The sequence below is a fragment of the Dipodomys ordii genome, unplaced genomic scaffold (genome assembly GCF_000151885.1).
Source record: "Dipodomys ordii isolate 6190 unplaced genomic scaffold, Dord_2.0 Scaffold11, whole genome shotgun sequence".
Classification (NCBI taxonomy): domain Eukaryota; kingdom Metazoa; phylum Chordata; class Mammalia; order Rodentia; family Heteromyidae; genus Dipodomys; species Dipodomys ordii.
In genome coordinates, this window is record NW_012267227.1 from 17,469,911 (window position 1) to 17,486,502 (window position 16,592).

At 50.8% G+C, this 16,592-nt stretch overlaps 1 protein-coding gene across 1 annotated transcript; it reads left to right on the forward strand.

Moving 5' to 3' along the window:
- Positions 1–2: 2 nt before the first annotated feature.
- On the forward strand, positions 3–16,542 carry Rmdn3 (regulator of microtubule dynamics 3; the record flags this gene model as incomplete). Its single annotated transcript, XM_013010001.1, has 11 exons — positions 3–165; positions 2,356–2,548; positions 3,908–4,051; positions 10,330–10,618; positions 11,525–11,627; positions 13,669–13,729; positions 15,535–15,610; positions 15,754–15,831; positions 16,019–16,117; positions 16,263–16,316; positions 16,416–16,542. Coding segments are annotated over 11 exons (1,356 nt in total), but the record flags the coding sequence as incomplete, so codon positions are not given.
- Between the last annotated feature and the right edge of the window lie 50 nt (positions 16,543–16,592).

The window sequence follows — 16,592 nt, forward strand, 5'->3', positions numbered from 1 at the left end:
GCGGCGCCCGCGCCGGGCTGGGGCTGCTGCTGGGCACCGCCGCCGGCCTCGGCTTCCTGTGCCTCTTCTACGGCCAGCGGTGGCGACGGACCCAGCGCCATGGCCGGAACCAGAGCCTGCCCAACTCCCTGGACCACGCGCCAACGCCGGAGTCCGGCCGCCCAGGTGAGGGGGAGGCCGCGGCGGCGGCCGGGGGCCAGAGCAAAGCCGGCCCCGTGTTCCTCCTCTGCCCGCTGTGGCTCCAGGGGAGAGGACGGAACACCTGGGGAGCTCTCAGCGTTAGCTCCGGCCACAGCGAGCGACCACCACAGGTCTCGCAGGAATGGAAGCCGCGAGGCTCAGGTCTTGAATTACGGGCTCGAGTTGGAAGGGAGTTGGGACACCCATCCGACGTTGCTGCTGTTTTCCTAATCTTCATGAGCAAACAGATTCAGAGGGATCGTGTAACTTTTCTGAGGTGGTCACAGAAGTGGCAAGGTTGGGTCTGGTCCCCTGGTCCCGTGAACGTAACGCTGCACGGCGTGGTGCAGCCTCAGCTGCCGCGGGTTGTGCTTTTTGCTTCCTAACACCTGCAGGTTTACTCCTCCGACCAAATCATCTAGGGCTTGCTGAAGCCATTGCTCCTAGATGATCTCATTTCATGTTAATTGGAAATGAGTGTGTCCCCTAGCTACCTGTTTTAGGAGTTCTGGAAGATTCTTCCCAGAGTTAATCACGACTGATTGCAGCAGGCTGTTAGCCTTTGACATGGTGTGGCAGGTGTGCGGTCTTTCTGTGTATTCACTTGTAATTTTTTTAAGAAGTGGTCTACTGAGGTTGGGGGAAAGAGGCCACATTTCCATCTTTCTTGCTCTATTTTTTTTTTTTTTTTGCCAGTTATGGGGCTTGAACTCTACCGTTAAGACTCTACCATTGAGCCACAGCGCCATTTCTGGCTTTTTCCGTTTATGTGATACTGAGGAATCGAACCTAGGGCTTCATGCATGCTAGGCAAGCAGTCTGTTATGAAGCCACATTCCTAGCCATTGCTTTACATTCTTGAACACTGTTGGAAATGTACTGGGGTTGGGCCAAATTACCCATAACTGAGGAAGTTACGCTGCGTGTTCTGTTTCTGCCTTGACTGTGCATTCTTCAGCTCATGTCACTGTTAGGACACACACAGAGCCCAGTTCAGGCAGGATGGGTGATGAGCTTCTGGGGTCTGACTGGGCTTTTTCCAGTGCTGCTCCTTTTCCTTTTTCCTGTCCCTGATATAACCGAATGAAGTTCTCAAGAGAAGTGGAGTTTACTATTTGTGAAGTGAGATCAGAATTTGACGGAATTGATGGGCTCAAACTGGTAATCTTAGCTTTTCTTTCAGGAGGTTGAGATCTGCAGATTGTAACTCAAAGTTAGCTGAGGTGGAAAGTCCAGGAGACACTTAACTCTAGGTAACCAGCAAAAAGTCAAAAGTGGAGCTGTGGTTCAAATGCTAGACTGCCTGTCTTGAGTTCAAGCCCCAATTAGAAAGGAAAAAGAATTTGAAGTTGGGCAGGAGGCTGAGATCTGAGTATCACAGGATGAAGTCAGCCCTGACAAGCAAGTCCATGAGTTTTTTGTTTTTCCCCTACCAGTACTGGGGCCTGAACTCAGGGCCCGGGCACTGTTTCTGAGTTGCTTTTGTGCAAGGCTAGCACTCTACCATTTGAGCCACAATGCCTTTTCCATTTTATGGGCTACTAAGGAATCGAACCCAGGGCTTCATGCATGCTAGGCAAGCACTTCCACTAAACCACATTCCCAGCCCCTCCATGAGACTCTTAATCTGCAGTTGACCATCAACAAGCTGGAAATTGACCTGTGGCTCAAGAGTGTTAGTCTCGAACACAAAAGTTCAGGGACAACTTCAAGGCCCTTAGTTCAAGCTCTCGGACCAGCTCGTGCGTGAACACACACACACACACACACACACACACACTCTCACACTCACTCACTCACTCACTCTTGAGTACCCTGTTTTACTGTGTTGTTGATATTAGCTGCCTGGTTTGGGCAGATTTTACGTTTACTCCTGGGCGGCTCTCCTGCCTTCTGGGCACTGCATCCTGCAAGCATTTTACATTATCTGTGGTGTGCAGCGTGACTTCAGAGCTGTACTGCGAGCAATTCTCAGAGAAGATTGGAACTTTACTGTTTTTCTGGTTACTTGGAACTTGTTATCACAAATTGGGCTCTTGAGTATACGGTATCTGAGCCTCAGGGTTTTCTCTATAAATTGAACTCCAGTGAAAAAGGAGTATTCTAGAATTGTAGGTGTGAGAACTCCCCAGTGTATCTCATGGGTATCTGTGTCTCCTGTCCCCTGTCCTTCAGTGATGCGGTCACGAGCCATCCCAGGGGAGGCTGGAGATGCTGCGGTGCTGCCCAGCCTTCCACAGGAAGGGCAGGAGAAGGTGCTGGACCGCCTGGACTTCGTGCTGACTAGTCTTGTGGCACTGCGGCGGGAGGTGGAGGAGTTGAGAAGCAGCCTGCAAGGGCTTGCTGGGGAGATTGTTGGGGAGGTCCGGTGAGTAGTGCAGCTTCCTCCCTGTTCCTCCTCCCCCATCCTCTCCTCTTCCTTCCACTAATGCTTTTTCCACGGTTTGGGGCTTTGCTGTCTTTTTTTTCCCTGCTAGTCCTGAGGCTTGAACTCAGGACCTGAGCAATGTCCTTGAGATTCTTTTGCTCAAGGCTAGCACTGTAGCACTTGAGCCACAGCGCCACTTCTGGCTTCTTCTGTTTATGTGATGCTGTGGAACCCAGGGCTTCATGCATGCTAGGCAAGCTCTTTACCACTAAGCCACATTTCCAGCTCTTGCTGTCTGTCTGTAAGAAAGAAGACAGGGTGTGTGTGTGTGTGTGTGTGTGTGTGTGTGTGTGTGTGTGTGTGTGCATGTGTGTATGTATGTAGTAGGGCTGGATCTCAGGCCTGGTGCTCAAGGCTAGAGCTCTACCACTTGAGCCATAGCTCCTCTTTCAGCTTCTTTTGTCAGTTAATTGAGATGAGTCTCATGGACTTTCTTGCCTGGGCTGGCTTTGAACTGCTATCTTTGGATCTCAGCCTCCTGATTACAGGCCTGAGCTACTGGCACCCAGCTCCCAGCTGAAAAGCCAGATCTATAGTTTCTGACTTAATGTTGGAGGAAGCTGCTGTTTGGCTCCTTATCTTGTACCAGCTCCTGGTTGTGTCCAGGTACTGTTGGTCTGTTTTACCAGATGGAACTCCTTGTTCTGCCCAATCTAGTTGGCCAAGCTGCCTGTGCCCGGGGGATGCTTTGAGCTCTCCTGACGGTGGAGACCAGAGGCTTTTTTGGCCTCTGGCTGTTTTGGCTCCTTTCTTATTTTCTTATTTTATTGTTATTTTAGAGGTGATATACAGCAGTTACCTTTGCACATGTCAGGTGTAAGTACATTTATTTCCTTGTGGTTATGTTGCTTTGTCATCCCCTCCCTCCCATCTCTGCCCGTGAGTTGTTTGGTTCACTTTCCACATGTCCGGAGCCAGTGGGCTCTGCTGCTGCCCTCTTCCCTCCCCCGACCTTCCCTAGATGTGCACTTGCATACACCGTGTAGAAGGGAAAGAATACAGCGTCATCTAGAAGGACAAATTAAGAAGCAGTCCTTCGTTTCCTTATCTTTGGAGATTAGTTCAGGGTTCAGTGTGTATATTATATACATATGAAAAGGTGCTTGGGGGTTACAATTTGGTGCTCTTCTCTTTTGGTCTCCATGTAAATGGGTGTCTAGGATCCTGTATACTAGGCCATATCCCATTGTGTTTTAAATCTGACTTCTGCATATTGCGGAGAACAGGTGTCTTGGCTCCTTTAATGAGGGGGAGCAGTCAGAGTGAGGGGAGAGACAGCTGATGAGGCCTGTGTTCCAGATCGCACATGGAAGAGCACCAGAGAGTGGCTCGGCGGCGCAGGTTCCCATGTGCGCGGGAGAGGAGTGACTCCACGGGCTCCAGCTCCATCTACTTCACAGCCTCCTCGGGAGCCGCGTTCACGGACGCTGAGAGCGAAGGGGGGTGAGTCATCCGGCTGCAGCAGGCGGGGCTGCAGGTAGCTGTGTTGGCCAAAGTAGTATTTGTCAGTGGAAGATTCAAAGTAAGCTGCTGTAAACACTTCCTGGAGCGTGATCAGGGTGTGAGTAAATCAGCTGAAGTAACACCTATATATGTCATTCAGACAACTAGAAATGTTAGCAATGGTGCATGTATTATTTTCCACGTCACTTTTGTTGTTTGTTCTGTTTATTTGAGAGAGAGCCTCACACATAGACCAGCCTGGCTTTTTTTTTTTTTGGTAGATCATGGTGTTGAACTCTGCTGTCCCTGAGCTGTTTTGCTTAAGACTAGCATTGTGCCCCTTTAAAGCATTATTTCAGGTTTTCTGGTAATTCTCTCCAGGCTGGCTTTGAGCCGTGATCCTCAGATCTCAGCTCCTTGAGTAGCTAGAATTATAGGTGTGAGCCACCAGTGCCTAGCTAACAGCCTGGCTTTGAACTTACTATGTCACCCAGCCTGCTCTCAAACTCACGTTTCTTTTGCCTTAGCCTCTCTAAGGAAAGGCAGATGAGAGCTGACATGTACTTTCATTGCATCTGAGGAACGCAGTGTACACTTTGGGTGGGCGCATCTCGCTGTCTCCACACCTTGGCTGTTGTGAATAGTGCAGCAGTGGAACTGGATGTTGCCTGTAACGACCTGGAGTGCCGCGGCTGGGGTGTAGGGTCGTTCTAGGCGGAGTTTTTTGAGGAACCTCCCAACTGCCTTACAGAGTGGTTATACTAGTTTAGTTCACATTGCCACCAGTGCAATAGGGTTCCTTTTCCCCTACATCCCAGCCAATATTTATTGATGTGTACATCCGCAATGTTGGCTAATCCAACTGGGGTGAGATGGAATCTCGAGTTGTGTCAATTACCTTTATGATCAGGGATAGTAAACATTTCTTCATGTGTTTCCTTGCCATTCTTCTTCTGAAATCTCTCTAGCTCCTTTGCCCCCTTACTGATTGGTGTATTAGTTTGCAGCGGTTTATTTTGAGCTCCTTGTGTATTTTGTACAGTAGGCCTCTGTCGGATGTGTTGCTGGTAAGGCTCTTCTCCCAGTCGGTTGGTTGTCTTTTCTAGTTTAGTAACTAGGTCCTTTGCTGTATGCACTGCTTCTTACTGAGCGGCCCCTATCCAAAACAGGTAAAGTCTTGATAAAGAATCTTTAGTCCTTTATTTGTTACTCTGTTGCCTGGGCTGTCAGACCCCTAGTATCTGCACAGTTCATGAGCGAGCAGAGGCTGGGAATGTGGCTTAGTGGTAGAACGCTTGCCTAGCATGCATGAAGCCCTGGGTTCAATTCCTCAGTACCACATAAAGCCAGAAAGGGCGCTGTGGCTCAAGTGGTAGAGTGCTATCCTTGAGCAAAAGAAGCTCAGGGACAGTGTCCAGGCCCTGAGTTCAAGCCCCAGGACTGGCAACAAAACACAACAACAAAAAAACCTAGCAGAAACGGTTGCTTGTTAACATATTTACCTAGAGCTTTGGGCCTGAGGCACTTCCTTAGCTATGTCTGAGGAGTGGGCAAAAGTAAAACAATCATTTGATGATTCTGGATGTCAAAGTTTAAAGTAGTAGTGGGCAAAGATGATGTTCCAGTTCTAGGTACCAGGTACTGTGCTGCACGTTGGTGATCTCAGCACTGGGCAGTGTGTTCAAGGCCAGTCCACACTGTCTGAAAACAAAAACAAAACACAGTAAAACCTCCGGCATCAGCGAGAGCCAGTGTAGGAACTAAACTGCTTGCTGCTTAGGTTGCTTGCTCAGTCTTCAAAGGCCACAAGGAGTGTGTGATTGTGGGTGGGGACGGGGGTGGGCAGCCAGCTGTGGTGCCTAAAGTGTAGCTAGTGTTGCGAGTTACAGCTCCAGCAGGTGCAGCCATGACCCAGCCTGGGGCACCTAAATGCTGGTGTGGTGCAAGACTGCTTCCCCAGCTGCTCTCTGGGGCAGTGGCACCGAGAGTCTTCATCTTGACAGCTGCCATGTAGGTCAAGGGGAGGTTCGGGAGGAGGCCACAGGCTGAAATGGCCTCGCGCATTTGGGCTGTGGGAGGGGAGCGCTTCATTTAGGGATGGAGGGAAGAGAGCGACAGTCCTGGTCCGCTGGAAGCTGATTCCCGAGTTCTGAAATTGGCTGTGGCAGAGGCGGGACCATTGTGCAGCTTGTAAGCTTGGTCCCTCATTCAGAGCTTGCCTGACCACGGCTGACCTGAGGAAGGGGGGGTGGTAAGGTGGGAGATCCCCACAGGGGATGCCCGAGAAGGCCAGAGCCAGTCTGCCTACCCGTGGGATCCGCATGGGACTCCAGGGCCTCTGCCCTCTCAAGCATGCCCCACCTCAGTGCGAAGTCCCTCCCTCCCTCCCTCCCTCCCTCCCCTAAAAATTATGTTCCTCTTGACTGCCTGCAAGTCCCAAGGGCCTGTTCCAGAGAACCTGCTAGTCCCTGACCTTAAGAGCCTGGGGCTTGTTAAGCAACAGCTCCTCCCCTCCTCGGTGGGTGTCCACCAGCTGGGAAAGGCGCAAGGTGCGAGGATGGCGCAGGAATTCTCTTGTCAGTCTCACAAGCCAGCTGGTGGGGCAGGAGCTCTGGTGGGGGTGAGGGGCAAAGTGCCCCTGGGCTAGCCTTGCTGGAGCCCAGCGCTTCCCAGGCTCTGCCAGCTCTCACTCCACAAGGCTCCTCCTCACCGCTGCTGCTCCTCTGGCTTTGACCTTTAGCCTTGGGGGCGGGACACCACTAAGGCTCTCTCCTCCTGGCTCTGCTCCAGCCGGGTGAGGGCGTTGCTCCCTCCCTGGGAATGCCAGAGGCAGAGCAAGAGACAGAAGGAGACCAGCGCAGCGCACCAGATAAATCACTTATTCCTTTGTGGGCCTGACTGGCCGGGGAAGGCGCCCTCCTCCTTCAGGAGGAGCTGTCCAAGCCTCAGACTCGGGTGGTTTTCCCCAGGGTGTCCTTGTGCGAGACCTTAGGCCACCTTCCTCTGTCCCTTTGATTTCTGAACTGTTTACAGCAAATTGCTATGAGAAATACACTTTGATGACCTCTTTAAAGACCAGTACAAGTTCTTGGAGATGTTTCCAGGACCTTTTTCAGATTGACAAGCTCCTGGAGGAAGCAGCTTAGACCATGCTTGACCTAGGGGCAGAATCTGCTGTCAGTGGCTCCCGCCGCGGACCTTGGCCTGTCTCCCTGGCCTTTGGCCCTCCTAGCCCATCTGCTTAGCACCGCCTCCTGTCATCCCGAGAGCAGAAGGTTTACCCCAACAGCCGCCGCACCTTCTCCGTGCCATTTGTAACGTCATACATAGGCCAGACAAAGTTGATTATTAATAGCCATGGGCCACAGGCAGCTGAAGAAAGCCAGGAAGCATACATCTGTCCCATCATTCCCCAATGGTTTTTTATTATAAAGGTGATGTGCGGAGGGGTCAGCGTTACGTACGTCAGGTAAAGAGCACATTTCCTTTTGGATAATGTCACTCCTTCCCTCACTGTCTCCCAGTTTTTCCCTTCCATCTCCACCCACAAGTTGTATAATTGATTTTCAACGTAGTGTCTAGTGAGTACCACTGCTGCCCTTGTTCACTCTCTGCCTCCATTTCTGCGCCTCCCCTTGTCTTCGCAGCTCTACCACCTGAGCCACAGCGCCACTTGCAGCTTTTCCTTATGTGGTGCTGAGGAATCAAACCCAAGGCCTCATGCATGCAAGGCAAGCACTCTACCACTGAGCCACCTTCCCAGCCCCACATCCCCTTGCCTTCTCAAAGGCAGATAAATGAACAAACAAGACACAAAACCAGCAACAAAGAAAAAAACTCGTTTCCATTTCCTGGAGTTCATTTCGCTAAATCGTATTTTGGGTGATGAGAGGCACACAGGCATGTGCCTTTGTGCTCCTCTCCTGAGCATCCTCGTTTGGTCCCACGGTGTGCAGGTGCCTACAGTCCTGCATCATTTATTAAGTCCTGGTGTATTTTAGACCTCGTTTCCACACTTCAGAGAAAATACGGGTTGTTTGTCTCTCTGCTCTTGGCTTACCTTACTTAACATGATTTGTTCTAGTTCCATTTCCCTGCAAATGATACATTATTTCTAATGGCACATCTTCATGGCCAGGGATGATGAGCATTTTGTGTTGCTTTTTGCCATTCTTAGCTCCTTTGCCCATTTAATGACTGGCTCATTAGGCATGGGAGGGGTTAGTTTCTTGAGCTCCTGTATATATTATATGCTTGATCCAAGGTATTGCTGGTGAACCTCTTCTCCCAGTCTGCTGGCTGTCTTTATAGTTTAGTAACTATGTCCTTTGCTGTGCAGAAAAATTTTTTTTTTTGGGTCCGATCGTGGGGCCTGAACTCTGGGCCTGGGCGCTGTCCCTCAGCTCTTCAGCTCAGGGCTCGCACCCTACCACTTGAGCAATAGCACTTCTGTCTTTTTTTTTTTTTTCCTGCTTGTGTAGTGCTAAGGAATCAAACCCAGGGCCTCATGCATGCAAGGCAAGCGCTCTACCACTAAGCCACCTTCCCAGCTCTGTGCAGAAAGTTTTTAGTGTGATAAAATCCCATCTGTCTAGTCTCTCCTGTTGTACCTCCGACTCTTTTCAAAAAGTTTCTGCTTATACCTATGAGTTCTAGTATTTCTCCTACTCTCTGTTGCAGTAATTTCAAAGTTTCAGGTCTGATATGGAGGTCTTTGAGTTGATAGGTGGATTTTTTGTTGTTGTTGTTGTTGCAGTATTGGGATTGAATTTAGGGTATTGGGATGATAAGAGCTCCTAGTCAAACAGCCAGAGAGTTAGTACTAGGGTTTGAACTCTACCTCATGCTTGTTAGGCACTCTGCTACTTGAGTCCCATACCCTCTGCCCTTTCTTTGGGGGAGGGGGGGACACGGGGGTATTAGAGCTTGAACTCAAGGCCTCAAAATGTTGCTTTGCTTTTTTTTGGATGAAAGTTGGGTCTCTACCACTTGAATAACACCTCTATTTCTGGATTTTTGGTGGGATTTGGAGATATCTCTTTCGTTTGTTTCCTTGGGTTTTTTTTTTTTTTTTTCAGTCCTGGGGCTTGAACTCAGGGCCTAGGTACTGTCCCTGAGCGTCTTTTGCTCATGGCTAGCACTCTACCACTTGAGCCACAGCACCACTTCTGGCTTTTCCTGTTTATGTGGTACTGAGGAATCGAACCCAGGGCTTCATGCATGCGTTGACTTCTAAACTTTTGATTCTCAGATCTTAGCCTCTTGAGTACCTGTGTTTACAGGTATGAGCCACTAGCAACAAGTTCTTTTTGTTTTTTGCCAGTCATGGGATTTGTGCTTGGGGTGGGTGCTGTCAGATCTTTTGCTCAAAGCTAGTGCTCTACCACTTTGCGCCACAGCTCCACCTTCTGGTTTTCTGGTGATTAATTGGTGGTGAGTCTCATGGGGACTTTTCTGCCTACCTGGCTTCAAACTGATCCTCATATTTCAGCCTCTTGAATAGCTAGGATCACAGGTGTGCGTTGCCGCTCCCTGGCTCTTTCTTTTTTTGAAGTATCTCACAATATAGCCCAGATTGGTCTTTTTGGTCATGGGGCTTGAACTCTGGGCCTGGGTGCTGTCCCTGAGCTCTTCAGTTCAAGGCTAGCACTCGACCCCTTGTGCCACAGCATCACTTCGGCTTTTTTTTTTTTGGTCGGTCATGGGGCTTGAACTCTGGGCCTGGGTGCTGTCCCTGAGCTCTTCAGTTCAAGGCTAGCACTCGACCCCTTGTGCCACAGCATCACTTCGGCTTTTTTTTTTTTGGTCGGTCATGGGGCTTGAACTCTGGGCTTGGGCGCTGTCCCTCAGCTCTTCAGCTCAAGGCGAGCGCTCTACCACTTGAGCTACAGCGCCACTTCTGGTTTTCTAGTGGTTTATTGGAGATAGAAGTCTCACGGTCTCTCCTGCCTGGGCTGGCTTTGAACCATGATCCTCAGATCTCAGCCTCCTGAGTAGCTAGGGTTACAGGTGTGAGCCACCAGCGCCAGGCTTTTGGCTTTTTTTTAATGTGGTGCCGAGGAATCGAATCCAGGGCCTCAGGCATGCAAGGCAAGCACTTTACCACTGAGCCACCTTCCCAGCCCCAGGATTGTCTCTCTTGAAGACTAGCTATAAGTGATGAGATTTTTACTTGGACAACAGTGCTGAGTCCCTCTTTGTGCACAAAGGGCAGACAGATGGGGCTTTGAACAGAGAGGTTCCCTTCTGTAAGCCTGCCATTTACAATTCTCCGCCAGTTACACCACTGCCAATGCCGAGTCCGACTACGAGCACGACTCTGACAAGGAGAGTGAGGATGAGGAAGATGAAGCGAGCTGTGAGACCGTGAAAATGGGAAGAAAAGATTCTTTGGACTTGGAGACAGAGGCAGCTTCAAAACCAGTGTCTGGCTCCCTGGAGGCCGAAGCCTCCGCCTCCGGCCTTGAGGAGGTGCGGCTGCTCCTGCAGCAGGCAGACGAGCTGCACCAGGGTGGCACGCAGAGCAAGCGCGACGGCTTCCAGCTGCTGCTCAACAACAAGCTGGCGGTGAGCCTGCCCTCCCTCCTCCGTCCTCCCCCTCCCCATGTGGCTCCTGCCTCCTTTCCTGCAGGGCAGCATGGGAAGGGAAGTGGGGATGGGATAGTGGGTTCTGTGTGTGCCCAGATCTCAGGCTACGTGTCCCACGGGCCCCAGGCGGCTCCTCCATGCCTGCGGAACTTCCCAGAGCTGCTCCTGTACGTCGAGGGTGTGGGAGGGACAGACATTTCCATCTGCCCATCAGCTCTTTTCTTGAGGCAGAGCCTTGCTTACCTGCCCTCCTTAAATATTTGTCACAACCATCTTACAAGTCAACCACAAAATGTGTGCTTACCCTCCCCAGAACTACCATTTGCCTTTTTTTGTAGCTTCCCGTTTTGGTGGGGAGGCCTTGGGTGCTGACTCACTCGAGCCCCAGCTATGCTCCCAGCTTTTTGTGCTTAACTGGGGATTAGTCTTAGAACTTCCCTGTCCAGGTGGCTTTGAAAGGTGATGCTCAGGTCTCAGCCTCCTGCGTAGTTAGGATCAAAGGTGTGAGCTATCAGGGCATGGTCTGTTTCACACTTGTGTGCATGTGTCTGCACCAGCACACATGGTCCTGGGGCTTGAACTCAGTCTGGGTGACGTCCCTTAGCCTTTCCACTCAAGGCTGGCACTCTACCACTTGAGCCACACCTCCAAAAGTTGCGTATTTTTCCTGTGTCTGGAGGGCATCTGCTGGGCCTCGCATCTTGGAGTTGACCTTTCCTCCTGGCAGAATTAGGACAGAATGTCCTCACCCTGCATTGTGCAAACTGCCGGCTACAAGTGCCATGAGTTGGCCTTGTGTCAATTTTAAAGCTAAACTAGGGCGAGGGGAAGGCCAGGCCCTCATTCTTCATGGCTGAGGGACCTGCCTTTCTGTTTGGTCTGCAGTATGGAAGCCATCAGGACTTTCTCTGGCGCCTGGCCCGGGCCTACAGTGACATGTGTGAGCTCACTGATGAAGTGAGTGAGAAGAAGTCGTATGCCCTTGGTGGTGAGTACCTGTGGCGGAGGCCCAGCCAGATGCCACCTGTCTGGGCAGTGTAGCTGGTCTCTTCTCAGCATGGTGGACTGCTTACCTAGGATGTGCTGGGCCCTGGGTTCACCCTCAAAGAAAAAGCAGCAGCAGCAGCCTGCTTCTCTGCGTGTTGCTATAACACAGGAGGACTTTTTCATACTCATGTCATGGTAGGATTAAAGTTTTTTCTCGTCGTCACGGGGCTTGAACCTCTGGGCCTAGGTGCTGTTCCTCAGCTCACTTCCAGTTTTCTGGTGGTTTATTGAAGATAAGAGTCTCACAGACTTTCCTGCCTGGGCTGGCTTTGAACTGTGATCCTCAGATCTCAGCCTCCTGAGTAGCTAGGATGGCAGGTGTGAGCCACCAGCATCTGGCCTAGGACTAATCTTTGATTCTTACTACCCAACCATAATGGGTTACAAGGCCTACTTTCTGAAACACTAGAATTCCAGCTGAGTTGGAGCCTACACGGCAGGTGTTCTGAGAGTAGAGTCCTTATTGTACATGGTGACAAGCATTTGGGTGATTGCTGCTACTTCTTAGGTCCCTACCCTCGAGGGTGGGGTGGGCCTGGGTTCAGCCTGGCCTCTGTCATGTGGTCAAGTAAACTTGTTAACAAGAAGCCCTGCCTACACAGAAGATTCCAGATAACCAGCAAAATATAGCCTGGAAATGTGGCTGATGAGGTACAGCAATTAGCCATGAGCAAATTAAGGGAGAGTGAGGCTCCGAGTTCATGCCCTAGTACCAAAACCAGAACGTATCTCCAGTATGTAACACTGCCCAGCCACCCCTGGCCACCTCTGCTGCCAGGCACCGGGGAGCGCCATGACCCGAAGGAAGCTGGCTCACTGCTCTGAGCTTTGAACTAGACAGTAATTTGAGAACACTTCGAGAAATACAGGTCATTCCTCCAACAAAATGCTCTGGGGGTTTGATTTTGTGGGAACCCATAGATTGTTGATGAGGCCATAACAAAGAGGTGGGCCGCTTCACAGGTGCTGGTGGACAAGGCGTCCGTATGGCGGTGAATGGTGGTAGAATCAGTGTGAGCCTGGCCACAGCAGTGCACATGGTGAAGGAGGTGGCAGTGTAGGGTGTGTGTGTGTGTGTGTACGAGGCTCTGGCAGGCTCCACAGTGATGCTGTAGGCAGTGTGTTTTCAAGATAGCAAAGGCTGTAGCTGCAGGTTTGGGAGCTGGTGACTGACGAGGCTGTAGCGTGCTGCACTCCTCACTGGATCTTGTTGCTTCGCAGCCTACCGCCCCAACCCACTCAGCGCCCCTCCACTTAGCTGCTCTGCAGCGTTTTCTGTGACATGTGGGCACCACTCGAGTTGTGTTAGCTTTCACGTGTCTCCACTTGGCTCTTCTGTCCATCTTGCCAAGACCAAGTGAAAACCAGGATATCTAAAATTTTATGCAAAATAGGGTTCCCGGAGAATAAAGTTTGCGGGGGGGATAGTGCCTATTGGTTTTTATGTTTGAAATGCTAACATTTGTTTCAAGTACATTAGGTGACCACGAACCGAGCGAGGTAGTGTATGCCTATAAGCTCAGTACTTGGAACGTGAAGGCCGGAGGATCTTAACTTTGAGGTCAGTATAGGCTATAGGTAACAAGAGTGTAAAAGAATAAAGCTCAAGTGCTGACAAAGGTGTGTTCAAGTTCACAAACTGTTTGCAAACAAGTCTCAACTTGGGTTAGGCTTGGTCATTCTTAGGTGCTAGTGGTACACACCCGGAACCCAGCTACTCAGGAGGCTGAGGTTTTTGAGGGTCACCATGTGAAGTCGGCCCGGGCAGGAAAGTGCATGAGACTCTTAACCACCACTTAGCCACCAAAAAGCCAGACGTGTAGCTATGGAATGAAGTGGTTCAACACCAGCCTTCAGCAATAAAGTGCCCAGGACCCAAGTTCAGCCCTAGGACCGGCAGAGGGAAAAAAGTCTTCCTCTAGTGCTTCTGGGAAATGTGAATGGGAGGTCATGTCAACAGCGGCTCTTCCTTTTCCTTCCAGGGAAAGAAGAAGCAGAGGCTGCTCTGGAGAAGGGGGACGAGAGTGCTGAAAGTCACCAGTGGTGAGTAGCAGCACCCGTGGAGCACTGGTGGGGGCAGGGAGAGCGCGCTCGTCTGAGGTTCTGCACACCACCAGCTCCTACCCATCAGAAGGCTGAGGTTCTGCACACCACCAGCTCCTACCCATCAGAAGGCTTTTTCTTCTGGGGGAGGCCAGCGAGGAGTGCGGGCACTTCTGAAGTCATGCTAGCCACTGAACGTGGAGGCTTCTGGGGGAGGCGCTCACTCCGGCCCTGCACAGGCTCTTCTCCAGCTATGGTCTGGCTAGTGGTGGACCTTGGCTTCTTTGCTTGGTTTGCATGGGGCAGCAGCGTGAGCTCGCCCTCAAAGCAGTGGGGTTTTGTGGTCTCCCGGGCCCTGCTTGCTGCAGCTTAGGTTTAGGTTACTTCAGTTCTCCGCGAGGCTTCTCCCCAGGGGGCACGTTAAGTCCTAGGCAGTCCAGTTTCCCTTTAGCTCTTAGGTGTTCCTAGGAGCAACCATTTCAGGAAAACATGGAAATAAACCTCTACGAGTGTCTGAGACACATGGGAAAACAATCTGGGCTTGATAGATGCTTACCTAATGTCACCTTTGCTTCTTGGAAATGGCAGTGGTAACGCATGGTCAGGTTCCGGCTGGCCTGAGAATTGAATTCCTTGCACCAGGTACTTAGCTACATTCCCAGTACTTTTTTTCTTTTTGTCAGTTGTGGGGCTGGAACTCTTGTGGGCCTGGGCGCTGTTCCTCAGCTCTTCAGCTCAAGGCTAGAGCTCTACCATTTGAGCCACAGCGCCACTTCTGGTAGTTTATTGGAGATGAGTTTCATGGACTTTCCTGGCTGGGCTGGCTTCAAACTGTGATTCTCAGATCTCAGCCTCCTGAGTAGCTAGGGTTACAGGTGTGAGCCATTGGTGCCCGGCCGTTCCCAGTTCTTTAAACATGTTTTTACATAGGCCTTACAAAGTTGCATGAGCTGAGCCTGAACTTTTGTGACTAAAACCACCGTGTCCAGCGGCTTTTTCTTTTAAGTGGTGCTGAGGATGGGGATGAGGTCAGTGCTTCACATGTGCTAGGCAAGTGCTGTACCCCGATAAGGTTTTTTTTTTTTTTTTTTTTTGGGTCCGGTCATGGGGCCTGAACTCTGGGCCTGCTGTCCCTCAGCTCTTCAGCTCAAAGCTAGCGCTCTACCACTTGAGCCACAGCGCCACTTCCGGCTTTTTTCTTTTTGCTTATGTGGTGCTAAGGAATCGAACCCAGGGCCTTGAGCATGCAAAGTAAGTGCTCTACCACTGAGCCACCTTCCCAGTCCCCCCGATAAGGTTTTATGGAGACATTTCAGGAGGTGGCTGGCTTGTGCCCCTGGCAGGGAGGATCTGGAGAGAAGTGCTATTGGTTCAGGTTAAAACAATTCCTGGAGCCTCCCACCCAAGGTGAACCGTGAGCGTGCTGTCCCTAGTCTTGGCACACTAGCTTCTCAGGTCTCTCATACTTGATGTGGATCAGTAGTGAAGTCTTGCTTTTTACGTTTTAGAACCCAGGGCCCCATGTATGCTTGGCAGGTGCTCTGCCACTTGAGCAACACTCCTCTGCATTTCCAAATCTTCATGACAACCTGTGGCTACTGTTACAGGAAAAGGGACATTTGGACTGAGTGAGGCCTTGCCTGTGGGTGGAGCAAGTGTTTTTTTTTTTTTTTTTTTTTTCCCGCTGGGGGGGGGCCGCAGGAGTTTTTTTTTTTTTTGCAGGAGGTGAGTATGGAGGGGCAGCGGGGCCTCGCAGGGACGCTGCCCCAGTGCTGGCCCTCAGCTGGCTGCTGCTTCCCCTGTAGGTTTGCAGTGCTTTGTGGTCAGCTGGCTGAGCATGAGGGCATCCAGAGGCGCATCCAGAGTGGCTTTAGCTTCAAGGTGAGCGCAGGCTCCTCCTCCCCTCAGGGGCTAACCCAGGCACCCGCTCTCCCTCTCCCTTGCTTAGAATGGCTTTCTCACATCCTCAGCATCTTGTTCATGAAGCTCTTCTCTTCCCTCACGTTGGTCTTCTTTTCCCTCAGGAACACGTTGACAAAGCCATTGCTCTGCAGCCAGAGAACCCCAGGGCTCACTTCCTTCTTGGCAGGTGGTGCTATCAGGTGAGGCAACACAGGCCACACAGCAGTCCTGCCTGCTCACTCACACCTGGCCGCCCCCCATCATTTTTTGAGATAGGGTTCCACTCTGATCCAGGCTGATTTTTCTCCTTCCCGAGGGCTGGGATGGAAGGTGTGAACACCAAGCCTGCCTATTGTTCTTATTCACACTTTAATCTTTTGGTGACAGGTCTCTCATTTAAGCTGGCTAGAAAAAAAAACTGCAACAGCCTTGTTTGAAAGTCCTCTTAGTGCCAGTGTGCAGGACGCCCTGCAGAGCTTCCTGAAGGTACTGGGGATGGACAGGCGGGCGGCAGTCAGAAGTGCCAGGGTAACCTTGCTCTTCCTAAGGACATTGAATTTACTGGGACCCTTAAATATGGAAAAAACGAGAACTTACTAAGAAATAGACTCACAAAATTTCTTCCTCCAAGGCTGAAGAACTACGGCCAGGATTTTCCAAAGCAGGAAGAGTGTATATTTCTAAGGTAAACATGAAGATACCCATCTTAGAAACATTTTTTTTGAGAATAAGACGACCTAGGATAGTGTGTGCATCCTGAGGTTTCATTGTCCTCTCTCCTCAGTGCTATAGGGAGTTAGGAAAAAACTCCGAAGCTAGAAGGTGGATGAAGCTGGCCTTGGAGTTGCCTGACGTCACTAAAGAGGTAAGAATTCCTTGAAGGAAGAAAGGCCTTAAATGTACAACTTAGACAGGTTCATCCCCATGCTGGGCCTGGCAATACTTTTTTTTTTTTGGGGGG